General features: G+C 45.3%; 2 protein-coding genes across 2 annotated transcripts; both read left to right on the forward strand.

Annotated features, from left to right (window-relative positions):
• LOC135506569 (transmembrane protein 215-like) lies at positions 1-687 on the forward strand. Its single transcript, XM_064925909.1, has one exon. It carries the CDS (start codon positions 1-3, stop codon positions 685-687), a length of 687 nt encoding a protein of 228 aa, XP_064781981.1.
• A 778-nt stretch (positions 688-1,465) lies between these two features.
• LOC135507100 (PRELI domain-containing protein 1, mitochondrial-like) lies at positions 1,466-17,439 on the forward strand. The gene is made up of 6 exons (XM_064926646.1): positions 1,466-1,597; positions 2,883-3,105; positions 4,163-4,388; positions 6,108-6,221; positions 7,530-7,608; positions 14,170-17,439. The coding sequence occupies exons 2-6, from the start codon at positions 3,014-3,016 to the stop codon at positions 14,283-14,285; spliced, it is 627 nt and encodes a 208-aa protein (XP_064782718.1). The 5' UTR covers positions 1,466-1,597; positions 2,883-3,013; the 3' UTR covers positions 14,286-17,439.
• Positions 17,440-18,029: the final 590 nt, after the last annotated feature.

Consider the following 18,029-nt stretch of genomic DNA (forward strand, 5'->3'; position numbering starts at 1 on the left):
ATGAGGGTCGATGACATGAACCCCCGCACAGGGATGGTGGTGGCCATCAGCAGCCCCTTACTGTTCTTTGGCTTCATGTTCACCATGTCGGGCATGAAGGGAGAGACCCTGGGCGGGATCCCTCTCATCGCCATTGGACCTGCCATCTGCCTCCCAGGGGTGGTGGCTATCATTCTGGCTAACAGAACCAATGGCTGCACCAAGTTCCCCACCTGGCGCCAATGTCTCAACTGCCTCTGTCGCAAGTGTAGGAGGAGGAAGCAGATGCCTAGAACCAAAGAGTCTTCCAAGGTGGCCAGAGACTCAGAGGAGCCTTATGGGGACAAGAGGACTGAGACTGGGTATAGATCTGGGGCTGGAGCAGACTCTGTATCCATTACCATTACAACAGTGAAGGAATCTGGTCATCTGATCAATAAAGTGAAGCACAACCATGATGAGGTGCGACGCTACCCAGCTAGTGCCTTGATGGCCATGGCAGGTGTCTCTAACTACAGTATCTATGATAGTAAGTCCTACGCTCTGGACAGTCACTGTGGGGCCTATAGTAGTAAGGTGCATTGTGTGCCTCAGCAGCAACGGGACAGTTTTGTGGTGTACTACGAGGGAGACTTCTCTCCGTACGGACCCGGTTACTGCCACACCAAACCCAGAGATTTTATGTGGGGCATAGAGACTGTGGTCTAAGTGTGGATACTGAAGCCTACTGGGAAAACCCTATTACTGGAACTCGTAAACTACTACATCTATTTAGGTGTACCTGGGACATGAATAGTAAGCCTGTTTATCTTACAGATAAATAATACTGCACTACTCATGTTGAAGCAGGTAACATAAGAAAGACATTTGCAGTATTTGTTTCATGAATGAATTGTATGTTCCCTATTTATTTTGGATTTTTCTTTCATATTGTATAAATATCTAATCTAAATGGGCATTAAGATATTTCTCTAAATGGACATTTACATTTGCACTATTTTATATATTTTTGTCTTAATGATCAAGTATCTATTGCATATCTTATTCAGCAAAATCCATTTAATGCATTGGTGTGTTTGTGGTATAGTTACTAAATAAAGAAATGATTAAACGTTTTTGTGATTACATCTGCCCAGATGATGCACAAATCGACGTGAATCATGCAAATAGTTCAATATGCACAGTACAAACCTGTTACAGAGACCACGAGAAGGGGATATACCACTGCCAATGTACTGTAGAGGCTACTAAAAACAAATTATTAAGAGTTTGGATGTGAATTATTACCTTACATTATTTCAAAATGTAAACATTTCCAAGAACAGACAAATAACGAAAGATATTCCCGTTTAAAAAAAGTATACATCATGACAATGTATCTTCATCAGCGTGGTTTTCACCAATGAAGTCCAATAGAAGAAGAGAGTTGAAGTCATGTCATGAATATTCATGATTAAAGCGGTGCATTGTTGGATACTACACATGCCATTTTTGGACTAGGCAACTTCCGATTCAATGACGACTGCTGTTACGCTACTATCAAAATAGGGAACATGACGGAGGAAATCTAACTATTGGTGCACTGAAAATCCCCATAAATGCTGCGATAGTATATCAGGTATGTGAACAGTAAATACTTGCCATAGTTCAGTACAGTTTGATAACTTGATATAATCTGTATTTTGAGGAATTAGCTAGCTAGCTAAGCTACTCATGCTAACACGTAACAAAACGATAGCTAACGTTACATTTCACCATGTGAAACTGCTAAAATTGTCAGTAAGCTAGACAAACCCGTATAGTAGCGAATTACTATCAAGCCTTCATAATCGTGCATGAATTTAGTGTTTTTGCCAGCTAGGTTGCATAATAGCACGATCAGTCAATGTGACATGTTCCACAAAGACCAGTACGCTCAATCCAGACAAGTACATTGTAAAGGGAACGGGAGTTATGTTCTTGGCAATGTAGATAGGTATTAATAGAACACGATTAATTTCAAAACCGGTATGCTTTTTCGATTGAATGAGCAGTTTGATGGTTGTCACTAGTTACCACAGCCATAAAGTCAAAATGGTCTAGTTCGTAAAAATGAATGAAAACAAAAATGTGCTTTTTGATCTTTAAATTAAGGTTAGTCATAAGGTTAGCAGTGTGGTTAAGTTTAGGGTAAAGCTTAGATGTTAAGGAGATAATTTGTAGGAACAGGCGGGGTTTAGTGACAATTATGACTTTGTAGTTGTGGTAACTAGTGAAGACCTTGTGCCGATCGTCATCTAACGTCACAACTGTCACATGTTGCAGGGGGTCACGTTATTTCCCATGCAACCTGAGCAATGTTCCTTCTCCCCTTGTACAGTATGTGACTGAATCTGTGACAGGTCTAGTAAAGCGAACGGTGATACCCCGCAGGGTGTACTGCTCTAAGTTCATATGATACCTGTGTGTATTTGACCCAGCTGTCAGGAGATACTAAGCTAGCTACTTTTACACAGTACATCCTATATTGTGGGACCGGCAGCAGGCAGCCTAATGGTTAAGCGCATTGGGTCAGTAACTGAAAGGTCACTGGTTTGAATCCACGAGCCGACTAGGTGAATAATCTGCCGCTGTGCCCGTGAGCAAGGCACTTAACCCTAATTTCTCATGTAAGTCGCACTGCATAAGTGTCTGTTAAATGACTAAAATGATTGAAGCTGCACATAATAACCACAGAGGGCTGTAGCTAGCCAGTAGTGGCTACAAACCTAGAGCAGAGCAACATATATTTTTGGTTCTGTTTTGAACACATACAGTATCTGATGTTATCAGACCTACATGTAGCTGAGATAAAGGTCTGTCCTATTATACCTGTTATCCTGAAATACCCCTCTCTCCCTCCCTCCACCTCTCTTCCTCGCCAGGGTTCAGTGTGTGCGTCAGGTGTGGATGGAGTCAGTAACATCAGAGCACCCAGCATAGTTATCACAGACAGGACAACCCGAAGTAGTCCGTGTTCAGACCAACAGCCTGCACATCGGCAGGCAGGGGGAGAATGGTCAAGTACTTCTCTAACGATGTAGACATCAGGACCACGTGGGACCATGTTGTCTCTGCCTTCTGGCAGAGGTATCCCAACCCATTCAGGTACAGGACCTCGCGCTGTCCTTTTTATGGCGGATGCCTCAATGATCTGGTGAGATGTGCATCTAGTAGGAGAGAGAAGGGATATCCTCTTTACCATTGAGTAACAAACTCCAGACCCATGGAAAACCTGTCTGCTTTCTCCTACTATCAGCGGTGAATGTAAATCTGCACAAACGGCACCAATCGTCATTCTATAGCCAAACTGTGCATCTGCACTGTTCAACCAAATGTGTTTTTGTAAAATGTTCAGTGGACATTGTTACAAGTTTTATTTTTATTTATTTTACCTTTATTTTACTAGGCAAGTCAATAAAGAACAAATTCTTATTTTCAATGACGGCCTAGGAACAGTGGGTTAACTGCGTGTTCAGGGGCAGGACGGCAGATTTGTACCTTGTCAGCTCGGGGATTTGAACTTGCAACCTTCCGGTTACTAGTCCAACGCTCTAACCACTAGGCTACCCTGCCGCCCCAATGTCAACTAGACCTACAAGTAGTCCTTATGCATAGAGTTGTACAGTTTGTTTAACTTTGCAGTCATTGTTTTTTGTTTGATATACATTCTAAAGTGAAAAAAAAATCGGAGTCTCAGCATCATTATGTTACTGTGGAATTGCCCTGTTCTCAATCACAATGAGACGATGGTGTCTGACGCTGTTACACAGGTTTAGAAAAAACAACAGTGAGAAGAGTTTATTAAGATGGAGAACTGAGAATGACCACAGTGGAGAAGTGATGCCAAGCTTTGTCAGATCAGAAGGAAGTGACTTATTCAGTCAGTGGCTTCATTTAGTTTGTATTGTTAATTTCTGCTCTGTATTTAACCCAGCCATCTTTCCTTTTATTTGAGTACTTGATTCAAGGTTTGTATTCGATTGCTAATAATCAAATACAAGGACTTGAAATGTACAAATCTGCAACTATTTAGCAGGTTAAATGCAGAAGTACTGACAATGTTAAAAATGTGTTTGTGGAGTATGTTAAGTTATGTTGTCTGAACAACTAATAATTGGACCAACTGATAGTAAACCACAAACACTGTGTTCCCGTGCATCAGTACCCATGTTCTCACGGAGGACGTGGTGCTCCGCGAGGTGACGGCGGACCAGCGGCTTCTCTCCAGACGCCTGCTCACCAAGACCAATCGAATGCCTCGCTGGGCCGAGTTCCTCTTCCCCTCCAACCTATCACGCTCCGTCTACATCGTAGAGGACTCCGTCGTCGACCCGGTCACCAAGAGCCTCACCACGTACACCTGGAACCTCAATCACACTACGTTAATGGTGAGGTACACTCCGACATATGCTCCGTTCTGAGTCGACCCCAAGCCCCTACACCAAGAAGTGAGTAGGGGCTAGGTGTTGATTTGGAACTCAGGGATACTGGTTCCCACAGCTTAGTGGTTGGAGAATGGTGCTTGTAACACCAAACATGTGGGTTTGACACTCATGCCAGGCACATGTAGTTCATGTATGTGTTTGTTAGTACGTGTAGGTTTCTCTGTTTTACTAGGATGGTGGACGCTCATGTCCCTTCACAGTACACTGACTCAGCACCATGTAGTGTCTTGTATTTGTTAGAAATCCGTGTTCTGTCTTTAGGAGATGGTATCAGCACCACCACCAGACAGAGGAACACGCTGTGTTTCCCCTACTGCATCTAGCAGCGGAGCACCGCCTCTAAAAAAGGAAACACTGACACTATTAGTGTTGACTAAGATAAGAATGTATCTACGTATTCTCACACAGCCTACTATTGAACAGAGACTTTGATATGCACGTCTACATGAAAACTGCTGTCCAAATAGTGTTATTATTGCATGTCTTTAGATACAGAATGAAATATATTTTCCTCAGGGGTTTAAGCTAGGTTGGTATCTGTCCCTTCATGACCTCCAGTGGTTGACCTATATTACAGCCACAAGACCCTAGACATTGACAAGAAAGTGCCCTCTGCGTTGCCCCGCCCCCTGAGAGACTGGCTTGTTTACTGGTTGCGCTTGTTTGTTTTCTCTAGCAACCGACCGTCTCCAAGCCTACAGCATAATGAATATACTGTTTCCCAGAGAAATTCCTTCATGCTGATACCCACAATGTTTTCCATTGTATATAATTTGTGACATTTCCTATAAAAAAAATTGCAACATTTCCTCTGTCTGGCTGGATATTGGTTCGGACTGGTAAGCCCTTGACTAAAGAGACACAGACGTGAAATGTATTGTTGGTGGTTTTCTGTTTCTCAGGGACCTGGTTTGTTGGATGAGAAAGAGATGAAGTTGTGTAACCTCCTTTGAGTCAGCCGGGTGGGTGGATATCTCATGGTTTACATCTCAAGTCTCTACGAGAGTCAGAGTTCACTCCATTCTACGGTTAGCAATAGAACAAGGCTTTAATGTGAGAGACTGAATGAGACATTTTATCTCACCATACCTGGTCAATGTCAACTAGACCTACACTACAATCATACACAGACCTTTTTATGATTCAACCAACACTTTGTCCATCCCCTTCCCACTGTGTGTTCGTCTCAAGATCGCCAACACTTGACGTCTATCTAACAAGATATAGTGCTGTCAACTTGATGGATGAGCAAAGAGGAGCTCCATAAGGAACACACACCCACCCACACCCCACCAGATTATGCCCGCCGTCTAGTTAACGCAAAGCGTTGTGGCGGCATGCTAGCGAGCGCTGTCTTGTTTTGATTCCAGTAGACGGCAGCTGAAGGAGGGGATGACTCATATCACTAGACAGATGGAACAACTTTGTAATTATCTACAAGATCATATTTCGGAACAAAATGTCAGATTCTTTCAAAACAGTGTGTTATTATCGCATGCAACCAGTTCCTCAAAATGAAGTGGAATTGATAACTTGTTCTTCATTCATTTTGCATTGAAGTTGTTTGCTTCTTTATGTATTGTGCCCTATAGTTGAGGGCATCAAACCAACACCACCTGGTTAACAACCCTCTCCCCCATCCCTTCCTCCTTTCTTTCCTAGACTGTGGAGGAGCGCTGCGTGTTCCAGGAGTCAGAGGACCGGCCTGCCTTCACGCTGCTCAGACGAGAGGCCTGGATCTCTTCTGGAGTCTACGGCTTCTCCAGACCTATCCAGGTACAGCACCGATGTAGTACAGCACAACAGAAAACACCACAGCCCCAGAGCAGCTATAGGACAGGCCAGCCCCAGAGCAGCTATAGGACAGGCCAGCCCCAGAGCAGCTATAGGACAGGCCAGCCCCAGAGCAGCTATAGGACAGGCCAGCCCCAGAGCAGCTATAGGACAGGCCAGCCCCAGAGCAGCTATAGGACAGGCCAGCCCCAGAGCAGCTAGAGGACAGGCCAGCCCCAGAGCAGCTAGAGGACAGGCCAGCCCCAGAGCAGCTAGAGGACAGGCCAGCCCCAGAGCAGCTAGAGGACAGGCCAGCCCCAGAGCAGCTAGAGGACAGTCCTGTCTCCCTGTATGGATAGTGTACATCCAGGACTAAAGTAATGTTTGAAGCAGACCTGGGTTCAAATAGTGTTTGCTTTCTTACAAATACTTTGAGCGTTTGATTGAGCCTGTCTGGGTTGCCGAATGAGTTTGGTTTTGGGACTACTCCATTGGTGACATTGCGCCAATCAGGCTCAAACAAGTGCAGCTAAATTATTTTAATGGATAACAAATACTATTTGAACCCAGGCCTGATGGCTATTGAATACATCCACGTATACGAGGCTCAGAGGACCACTACACTACAGCAAAATAGTTCAAGTACCTCACCTCCAGTTCACCTCAGGACAGACGATCCCTTTTCATCACCAAAGCCATGACCCGTTTAAATGGGAGCAGATATTGAATAGCAGCAGTCTGCAAAGCAGCAGTACATTTGGATTTGTAGCCTGGGAAATCAATTTGAAGGATCTGCTTGCGGTCGTTGTTGGACACCTATGAGAACATATGTATATAATCCATCTATAACAAAAGCCCAGTCTGAGTTGAAAAACAGATTTTCCCTTAAGTTCCACCCAGATATTTGGTCGGCAAATCTAAGAGGCCCACATAAGTATTTTCCACCTCAGCAAGCTAGGCATTCTGTCTCTCTCTCACACACACACACACACACACACACGAGAGTGGGTTTATAGGGTCGAGTAATGGCACAAGAGGAAAAGTGTCTGCAGATGCCAAAACAAAGAAATGGTCATCTTCCACCAGGAATGTTTTCTACGCAAGGGTAGAAAAAACTTATTATTATTATTATTAGCAGTGTGTTGGCTAGCCTTGACTACCCCTAGAGAGAGAAAGGAAGTCGAGATGAAGGGAAAGAGAGAGAACAAGAGAGATGAAAGGAAGAGGGGGGGGGGAAGTACCCTGCTGTTCTCATGTCTCCCCATTTAAACCCTGCTGTTTCCTGTCGTGTCCGTCTGTTCTGCTCCCCAGGAGTTTGGCTTGGCCCGCTTCAAGAGCAACCAGGTGAAGGCCATGAAGGGCCTGGAGTACGCTCTGTCTAACTTACACGGTACGTACTGAAGTAGGAGAAGCAGGGAACCAAACAACTTTATTTCTGGGATTTATGATGTGGTTGGAGGCGATGGGCAAACTTTTCTTAGAGGGGAAAAGTTATATTTTTGGGAGATTGTGTAATGTGGAAAATATGACGGAAAGCAGCAAAGTACCAAAAAGTATGTCAGTCTCCTCATGGCTGATTGCTGTGGTATGAAGTGAAGTCGTGAAATGAATCACAGCTCCCACCCACCAATCAACTCTCAACACTAACCCTCTCATCATGCCTTTGGGTGAGCAGACGCCAGATCTCTCTCCCCTGGAAGTGGAACACAATCGTCTGTGGATAATCAGGCCGTGATTGCGTCTCGAAGTCCTTCGCCGAGTGGAGTGATACGACGATAATGATTAGTGATTTACTGCATGTCTTGAGTATGGCCATTTTCTCGTCTCAGAGATATCCCTCCCTAAAGATTGACACCTACTAGTTCCCACTCTCCTAATTGAACGAGTCTGGTTGAGTCTATGATTGAACTGTCTATGTTCAGAGTCTGAAAACATCCCATGTGACTCTAGCTTAAGCCGATAGTCACAGACAAGTGTCTGGTCCCAGGCGTTGTGTGACTGCGCCATATGCCACAGGGCTTTCAGGAAGTGTTCAGTACCCCTTGACTTATTCTACATTTTGTTGTGTTACAGACGCAACTCAAAATGGATTAAATATCTAGTTTTTCCTCACCATTTACACACAATACCCCATAATGACAAAGTGAAGACATGTAAATGAGATTTGTATTTCATTTGTAATAAATTTGCAAAAATTTCTAAAAACATAAGTATTCACACCTCTGAGGTCAATACTTTGTAGAAGCACTTTTTTGGCAGCGATTACAGCTGTGAGTCTTTCTGGGTAAGTCACTAGGAGCTTTCTACACCTGGATTGTGCAACATTTGCCCGTTCTTTTCAAAACTAGGGTCTGTCACTACAGCTGGGTCTCAGGTTTTCAAGCTCTGTCGAATTAGGGTTGTTGACCATTTTCAGGTCTCTACAGCTGGACTGTCTAGGATTTAAGTCAGTAAGGGTCTGTACTAGGTCTCAGGTTTATTATGGGGAACATTCAGGGTTGTCATCTAGGTCTCAGGTTTATTATGGAAACAGTACCAGGGTCTGTCAGAATTTGGTCTCAGGTTTATTATGGTGGTTTTAGGGTCTGTTATTGTCTCAGGTTTATTATGGACATATTTCCACTAGGTCTCAGGTTTATTTTGTCCCTAGGGTCTACAGCTGGACTGTCTCAGGTTTATTATGTGCATCAGGGTCTGTCACTACTAGGTCTCAGGTTTATTAGGTCCAGTCAGGTTTATTAGGTCTCAGGTTTATTATGGAGGTCAGTACAGTACTAGGGTCTGTGGACTGTCACAGTACAGTACAGGGTCTGGACTAGGTCTCAGGTTTATTATGGAGGTCAGTACAGTACTAGGGTCTGTCACTAGGTCTCAGGTTTATTATGGTGGTCAGTACAGTACTAGGGTCTGTCACTAGGTCTCAGGTTTATTATGGTCTGTCACTAGGTCTCAGGTTTATTATGGAGGTCACTACAGCTGGACTAGGTCTCAGGTTTATTATGGTGGTCAGTACAGTACTAGGGTCTGTCACTACAGCTGGGTCTCAGGTTTATTATGGTGGTCAGTACAGTACTAGGGTCTGTCACTACAGCTGGACTAGGTCTCAGGTTTATTATGGAGGTCAGTACAGTACTAGGGTCTGTCACTACAGCTGGACTAGGTCTCAGGTTTATTATGGAGGTCAGTACAGTACTAGGGTCTGTCACTAGGTCTCAGGTTTATTATGGAGGTCAGTACAGTACTAGGGTCTGGGTCTACAGTACTAGGGTCTGTCACTACAGCTGGACTAGGTCTCAGGTTTATTATGGAGGTCAGTACAGTACTAGGGTCTGTCACTACAGTATGGAGGTCAGTAGGGTCTGTCACTAGGTCTCAGGTTTATTATGGAGGTCAGTACAGTACTAGGGTCTGTACTACAGCTGGACTAGGTCTCAGGTTTATTATGGAGGTCAGTACAGTACTAGGGTCTGTCACTAGGTCTCAGGTTTATTATGGAGGTCAGTACAGTACTAGGGTCTGTCACTAGGTCTCAGGTTTATTATGGAGGGTACAGTTAGGGTCTGTAGGTCTCAGGTTTATTATGGTGGTCAGTACAGTACTAGGGTCTGTCTGGACTAGGTCAGGTTTATTATGGAGGTCAGTACAGTACTAGGGTCTGTCACTAGGTCTCAGGTTTATTATGGAGGTCAGTACAGTACTAGGGGACTAGGTCAGGTTTATTATGGTGGTCAGTACAGTACTAGGGTCTGTCACTAGGTCTCAGGTTTATTATGGTGGTCAGTACAGTACTAGGGTCTGTCACTAGGTCTCAGGTTTATTATGGAGGTCAGTACAGTACTAGGGTCTGTCACTAGGTCTCAGGTTTATTATGGTGGTCAGTACAGTACTAGGGTCACTACTAGGGTCTGTCACTAGGTCTCAGGTTTATTATGGAGGTCAGTACAGTACTAGGGTCTGTCACTATACAGTACTATCACTAGGTCTCAGGTTTATTATGGTGGTCAGTACAGTACTAGGGTCTGTCACTAGGTCTCAGGTTTATTATGGTGGTTAGTACAGTACTAGGGTCTGTCTGGACTAGGTCTCAGGTTTATTATGGAGGTCAGTACAGTACTAGGGTCTGTCTGGACTAGGTCTCAGGTTTATTATGGTGGTCAGTACAGTACTAGGGTCTGTTACTAGGGTCTCAGGTTTATTATGGGGGTCAGTACAGTACTAGGGTCTGTCACTACAGCTGGACTAGGTCTCAGGTTTATTATGGGGGTCAGTACAGTACTAGGATCTGTCACTATGGTGACGGTATGGCTACGTTCCAATATCCATACTATTGTACCACTTGTCCAGTGCAGACTGTCTGAAGTTGGTCCCTGTGCCCTATATAGTGTACTACTTTAGTCTTATGGGCCCTGGTCAATAGTAGTGTACTTCACTATATAGTACATAAGATACCATTTGACACAATAGCTTCCTCCTAAATGGTATGCATCAAATTAAAGTTTGTCACGTGCACCGAATACAACAGGTGTAGACTTGTGTGGATTTTGCAACAGAGCCATGGATCTGTGACACCCTCGTCCCAAACCCTTGCTGGGGGATGTCACTTGTCTGTCTGGTAGTAGCTTCTGTAGCCACTAGGCAGCCATTTCTAGAACAATCTCTAGTATCCACAGTAGTTGAGGAACAATACAGTCATGATTCCCTTTGGCATCAATGTGGACAGACATGACCAGCTTTTCTAGAGCATTAGATCCTGTATTGTGTTTCTGTGGTTCTGTAGCTGCTGCAAATACTGTGTACAAAACATTAAGAACACCTTCCTAATATTGAGTTGCAACCCCCTTTGCCCTCAGAACAGCCTCAATGTTTCGGGTCATGGACTATAAGGTGTTGAAAACATTCCACAGGGATGCTGGCCCATGTTGACGCCAATGCAAACTGTTAAAAGTGGAAAATCCCAGCAGCGTTGCAGTTCTTGTGCACCTGGCATATACTACCATACCCCGTTCAAAGGCACTTCAATCTTTTGTCTCGCCCATTTACCGGTACTGTCTGAATGGCACACACACAATCAGTGTCGCAAGGCTTCACCTGTACTGAGTTTGAAGTTGATTTAACAAGTGACATCACACAATTGGCCCAGCGGCGTCCGGGTTAGGGAGGGTTTGGCCGGCAGGGATATCCTTGTCTCATCGCGCACAAGCAACTCGTTTGTTGGGCCGGGCACAGTTCACGCTGACCAGGTCGCCAGGTGTACGGTGTTTCCTCTTCCGGGTTGGATGTGCATTGTGTCAAGAAGCAGTGTGGCTAGGTTGGGTTGTTTCAGGCGACGCATGGCTCTCGACCTTCGCCTCTCCCGAGTCCGTACTGGAGTTGCAGCGATGAGACAAGACTTAACTACCAATTGGATACCATGAAATTGGGGAGGGGGAAAAAAGGGCAAATTTTTTTAATTAAATTTTTATTTAAAGTGCCATCAATAGGGGATTCACCTTGTCAGTGTGTTTCATGGAAAGCGCAGGTGTTCCTAATGTTTTGTAGACTAGTGTACCATCATTTTGCTCCGGTTGATGCAAGTGCATGTAGGCTGAAGGAATTATAACTTGAGAATTTTTATTATTTATTTTTTATTTTCATGAAAATAGCTGTGAATCATGTTATGATTCACATAATATTCCACTCTAAATTGATTTGATGTAACTTCTGTGATATTTAATTTTCCTGTTCAGGTGACATGAACAAAGGACATTTTCTAGTTTCGTGAGTTTTTATTAATTCACTTACTCTGGGAATAGAATATTTCCTCAGGGTGCAGAAACCCTGGCAGATCATTCCCCCACATAGTGGAGGATCGTTCCTCGCGTTTTTAAAGCTTTACAGCGTCTCTTTATCTTAGCACCGCTCTGCCTACCCAACCTCCCACTGTGCCCGACTTTTCAGTTAATTGTGCTCCTCCACAGGAGCGGCCAGAACCGATACACAGTAGCTCCAGTACTGTGAAAGGAGTCGGAGCAAGGATGATACATAACTGAGAAATCGTCAAACGAGCTTACCAGATATTCCAAGAACGTTTGATCAAAGTCATGTGCGTCTGGAAAGTCACCCTATCCACTATGTAGTGCACTACTTTTGACCAGGGCCAATGGGGAGTAGGGTGCCATTTCAGACAGTGTAGTAGAAACAACCAGGGCCACTTCCTGCTGTCATTGGCCAACATCAAACAGGTTTTTAGTCATAACAGAGTGTGTGAGACTGCACGTATTTCTGTTGGTGTGTGCGCTAGACTATCCGACTGCGTCGGTGTGTCTGCTTGTGTTTGCAACTGCGTACACAGACACACGTCCGTTTGTGTGAAGCGACTAATCTTCCCTCCTGCCTGCATCTCCAGCCACGAGGTTCGCGACAGCGTCTGAGGAAGAGAAAGAGAGCGGGAGCGAGGGTTGAGCTCAAAGAGCCCAGAGGAAAGATGTGGCTTTGTGTGGAGGCCTCAGAAGCCTTCTATACCCCCAGAGAGAGGTGCTCTGGGGGTCAGCCAAGGCAGCCGGCCCTGGGAAGGCACCAGTGGTTATTCTGGTCAGTGGCTCCAGACCTGCAGCTGTGCTGGGTTCAGTCAGGGGGAGACGGAGGGAGAAAGGGAGAGCAGAGAGAGTGTGTTGTCATAGTTTCCCCCCCATTGTCTGTCTATTTGTAGTAGAACAGTGTATATGGTGCTATGAAGTCTTAGCCAGACCCAGGCCTAGCATAGAACATAGAACTTCTTCTTCCTCACTGTCTTCTCATCCCTGTTCCCAGTACAGTTACTGTAGCTTCCTCCCTCTGTCCCCTCTCTCCTTGTCACTGTTCCCAGTACAGTTACTCTAGTAGCCTCCTCCCTCTGTCCCCTCTCTCCTTGTCCCTGTTCCCAGTACAGTTTGTCCCCTGAGCTAAGGTTCCTCTGGGCCACATCACGCTATGCTGCCACCGATCCCATCTCTTGTAGGCTGGCCAGACTCAGTGGGCCTGACCAACTCACTGACCAAGACACTTTTGTCTAGATCTCTCTTACTGGAGTACCCGCCACCTTTTTCTGAGTATCTTTCTCTCGCCCTCTTTCCCTAACTTTCATCTTAGTCTTTCTTGGCCTGTCTGACTGGATCCTGTGTGTGTGTGTCTCTTTCTCCCCCTCCTCCCTACTGGTCGCTCCAGATAGGATCTCTCAGCCTCAACAACCACTCCAAGATTGGCTCCTCTCCTCTCTGACAGTCTAAATATTTTCCAGATGTTTGAAGTTTCTGTTAGAAGCATTTGGATGGCCTCCGTGTTCACAACTCACACTGAAGAAGAGGAATGCTCTGCTTGTCTTTGTTGTGACGGTGCTAGTGTGTTGACTAGGAGACCTCCGAGGATGGTAGAGATCACCTTAACTCTAACCCCTACGTCTCAAATAATATTTTATAGGTGGATGGATAGATGGAGGGAAGATTTGATATTGTTTCACACACATGTTTTAAAATGTATTCCCAATCAAAATCCTATTTTCCCTAATCATTTTAACCTTCACTCTAACCCCTAAGTCTAAAATAGCCTTTTTCCTTGTGGGGACAGGCAAAATATCCCCACTTGTCAAATGTTCCTTGTTTTGCCATCCTTGTGAGGACTTCTGGTACCCACAAGGATAGTCAAACCACACACACTGTTAGAGAGAATGCTGACCCAGGAACAAACCCCTGACCAGAAGTCCTGCTGGCTTCCTCATCATGACAAGAGTCCTGTTACCTGAGCCTTGTGATCTTTCCAACACAAACACACACACACACTTTTAGACTCAGGATATCAAATCTTGAAGTAATGTGGAGTTGTATTCATTCACTCCATGTTCACATTTTGCATTCATGGTACCACCAGTTTTGGAACCAAGTTGGTTAGTTTACTGTATACACACTCACCCCATGTCTCTCTCGTCTTCTGCCCACAGGAGAGGCACCCCAGCGCCAACCCTGCGTCCGGGACACAGTGAAGACTGCTACAGAGAAAGCCAAGACCCTGGCCTCGGCCGCCTCCCCGCAGAAACAGCCCCAGCAGTACGTGTGACAACGGGAACATCCACTGCCACCGGCTGGAACGGGACACTGTGCACGCAGGGCAGGCACAAGCAACACATTCACATGCAACACACAGGCTGGCCAATTCTGATCTTTTTAAGAGCTGATCTGATTGGTCAAAAGACCAATTTGTAAGGAAAAACAAATCAGAATTGAGCTGTGCATGCACACACTCTTTTAGCTGCCTTTTCATCGACTGGAAGCTTGCTTGTATCAAGGTCTTGGTGTACAGTATGTGTACAATATGTCCATCTAAACCACTAACAGCTCTGCCCCTCTGGGGTTAGGCTCTGCCCCTCTGGGGTTAGGCTCTGCCCCTCTGGGGTTAGGCTCTGCCCCTCTGGGGTTAGGCTCTGCCCCTCTGGGGTTAGGCTCTGCCCCTCTGGGGTTAGGCTCTGCCCCTCTGGGGTTAGGCTCTGCCCCTCTGGGGTTAGGCTCTGCCCCTCTGGGGTTAGGCTCTGCTCCTCTGGGGTTAGGCTCTGCTCCTCTGGGGTTAGGCTCTGCTCCTCTGGGGTTAGGCTCTGCTCCTCTGGGGTTAGGCTCTGCTCCTCTGGGGTTAGGCTCTGCTCCTCTGGGGTTAGGCTCTGCTCCTCTGGGGTTAGGCTCTGCTCCTCTGGGGTTAGGCTCTGCCCCTCTGGGGTTAGGCTCTGCTCCTCTGGGGTTAGGCTCTGCCCCTCTGGGGTTAGGCTCTGCCCCTCTGGGGTTAGGCTCTGCCCCTCTGGGGTTAGGCTCTGCCCCTCTGGGGTTAGGCTCTGCCCCACTGGGGTTAGGCTCTGCCCCTCTGGGGTTAGGCTCTGCCCCTCTGGGGTTAGGCTCTGCTCCTCTGGGGTTAGGCTCTGCTCCTCTGGGGTTAGGCTCTGCTCCTCTGGGGTTAGGCTCTGCTCCTCTGGGGTTAGGCTCTGCTCCTCTGGGGTTAGGCTCTGCTCCTCTTGTTTTCATTAGCCTAGCATTAATACGTCTCAGGTACTGAGCCCCTGTTTGACTGCCTGCTACAACCTAGGGACATGTTCAATAGGCCCCAAACGCGAGAAAATGTTCTCAAACCGAGTGAAACTGAGATAAAAGTATGTGGACAGCCCTTCAAATGATTGGATTTGGCTATTTCAGCCACATGTTGCTGACAGGTGTATAAAACCAAGGACAGTCATGCAATCTCCATAGACAAACATTGGCCTTACTGAAGAGCTCAGTGATTTAACGTGGCACCGTCATAGGATGCCACCTTTTCATCAAGTCAGTACGTCACATTTCTGTCCTGGTCAACGAAGTGCTGTTATTGTGAGGCGGAAACGTCTAGGAGCAACAACAAGCTCACAGAATGGGACTTCCGAGTTCCAAACTGCCTCTGGATGCAACGTAAGCGCAATAATTGTTCGTCGGGAGCTTCATGAAATGGGTTTCCATGGTTGAGCAGGCGCACAAAAGCCTAAGATTACCATACGCAATGCAAAGTGTCGGCTGGAGTGGTGTAAAGCTCGCTACCATTGGACCAGCGGAAATGCATTCTTTGGAGTGATGAATCCCGCTTCACGATCTCTCTGTCTGACGGACGAATCCGGGTTTGGCGGAAGCCAGGAGAACACTACCTGCCCCAATGCAGAGTGCCAAATGTAAAGGTTGGTGGAGGAAGAATAATGGTCTGTGGTGGTTTATGGTTCGGGCCCCTTATTTCCAGTGAAGGGAAATCTTAACTCTACAGCATGCAATGACATTCTAGACGTTTCTGTGCTTCCAACTTTGTGGCAACAGTTTGGGGAAGCCCTTTCCTGTTTCAGCACAATGCCCCCGTGGACAAAGCCAGGTCCATACAGAAACGGTCTGTCGAACTTGACTGGCCTGCACAGAGCCCTGACCTCAACCCCATCGAACACCTTTGGGATGAATTGGAACGCCGACTGCAAGCCAGGCCTCTTGCCCAACCTCACTGGCTGAATGGAAGCAAGTCCCCGCAAAAATGTTCCAACATCTAGTGGAAAGCCTTCCCAGAAGAGTGGAGGATGTTATAGCCGCAAAGGGGGGGACCAACTCCATATTAATGCCCATGATTTTGGAAGAGCAGGTGTCCACATACTTTTGGTCATGTAGGGTACTTTCTGAACTTATCCAAAATAAACACTTTTCTGTTGCAAAATGTTTTTATATGGTGTGCCATAATGAACACGACCCTGACTTGAGGAAGCTCTGGGATACATCTCTTGTGCACCCAGTGAGGCCTGTTTTGAAAAGCATAACGTGACAAATCAGACATGCCAAATAACAGTGATGGTACCAAGACAAGCTGAAGAAATAATATAAATTCCACAACACTGGATGCATGCTGGAGTTGGAGAGTTTATCAAATAATATAAATGATTAGTAATTATTGTATTACCCTTCAACTGTGTCGTTTGACTGAATTTGTCAGTGAGGTCTACGATTGATCTGTTGGATATATCAAGCTATATCAAATTAGGAATTTGACTTGACATTTACCAGGGACAGTTGATGTATTTAATTTGTTTTATTGTACATTAATAATGTATTAGTCCGACATTGGTTTGTCTGTCTCTTAATATTTTTTGCTACATTCCTTTAAGGTAGAACTAGCTATTATGATTTTGAAATCATTTTGGCTGTGATTTTAGACTGGAGGAAATTGTCATAAGTCTTAACATTGAAATAATACTGCACTTAAATAAACATCTGATTTAATGTTATTTGGGATACAACTTTATCAGTCTTATTTCATTTAGTTTTGGTTCAGGCATTGTAAACTCCTGCATATTATTGTCATGAAATCGGGTAATGTTCAATGCCATGGTTGTCATATTCTTATGAACTAAGTCGCTGTGATGCTATTGCAGTAATCTGACAACAGGGGGCCTGAAACAAGCCTGTGGAAGTTCAGCCAACTATTTAAAGGGGCAGTGCAGTCAGTGATTTATATAGGTTGCAATAATACTGTGAAATTGTCCTTTTTAGCATGAGAGCTGTTGGAAAAGACTGCCTGGACTTCTTGCATTTTGCTAAGAAACTATTCTTTCTTTGACGATTTTAACTCTGGGTTTTAATTGTTACCCAGAACTGATTTGATATAAAAACGGCTGCATTGGACCTTTTTATATTACTGTTTATCATTATCTCCATAAATCACTTCACCGTCCCGTGTTTATCATTCTCTCCAGTCTCCACCAGACTAGATGTTATTTTACATAAATCACTTCACCGTCCTGTGTTTATCATTCTCTCCAGTCTCCACCAGACTAGAGGTTATTTTACATAAATCACTTCACCGTCCTGTGTTTATCATTCTCTCCAGTCTCCACCAGACTAGAGGTTATTTTACATAATATATCGCTTCACCTTCCTGTGTTATTGCATAGTAATAGGATCATTTGAAATCCCATTGAATCAAGTACTTACAACAGCCTGGACAAGCCTTCCTCAACCCAATCCTCGTTGCACCCCAGTCGTTCCATAATGATGGTGTAACACCAGCACACCTGATTCAAATTAACAGCAGCTTGATGATTAGTTGACTACTTTCAGGTGTGCGGCTGTTAGAACTACATCAAATATTTTTAACGGCTGGCCTAGACCACGGGTGGTTGGTGGACCCTTAATTTGGGAGGAGGGGGCTCGTGGTAATGGGCTGGAGCGGAACAGGTGGAATGGTAGCAAATACATGTTTGATTCCATTCGCTCTGTTCCACCCCTTATGAGCCGTCCTCCCCTCAGCAGCCTCCTCTGGCCT

The sequence above is a fragment of the Oncorhynchus masou genome, chromosome 20 (genome assembly GCF_036934945.1).
Source record: "Oncorhynchus masou masou isolate Uvic2021 chromosome 20, UVic_Omas_1.1, whole genome shotgun sequence".
Classification (NCBI taxonomy): domain Eukaryota; kingdom Metazoa; phylum Chordata; class Actinopteri; order Salmoniformes; family Salmonidae; genus Oncorhynchus; species Oncorhynchus masou.

What these genes read in the sequence shown, in the direction of transcription:
- LOC135506569 (XM_064925909.1), top strand. Translation starts at nt 1, where the DNA reads ATGAGGGTCGATGACATGAACCCCCGCACAGGGATGGTGGTGGCCATC.
- LOC135507100 (XM_064926646.1), top strand. Translation starts at nt 3,014, where the DNA reads ATGGTCAAGTACTTCTCTAACGATGTAGACATCAGGACCACGTGGGAC. An exon ending in TCAATCACACTACGTTAATG is followed by an intron (nt 4,389 to 6,107) that starts GTGAGGTACACT and finishes TTTCTTTCCTAG; the next exon opens with ACTGTGGAGGAGCGCTGCGT. An exon ending in CGCTCTGTCTAACTTACACG is followed by an intron (nt 7,609 to 14,169) that starts GTACGTACTGAA and finishes TTCTGCCCACAG; the next exon opens with GAGAGGCACCCCAGCGCCAA.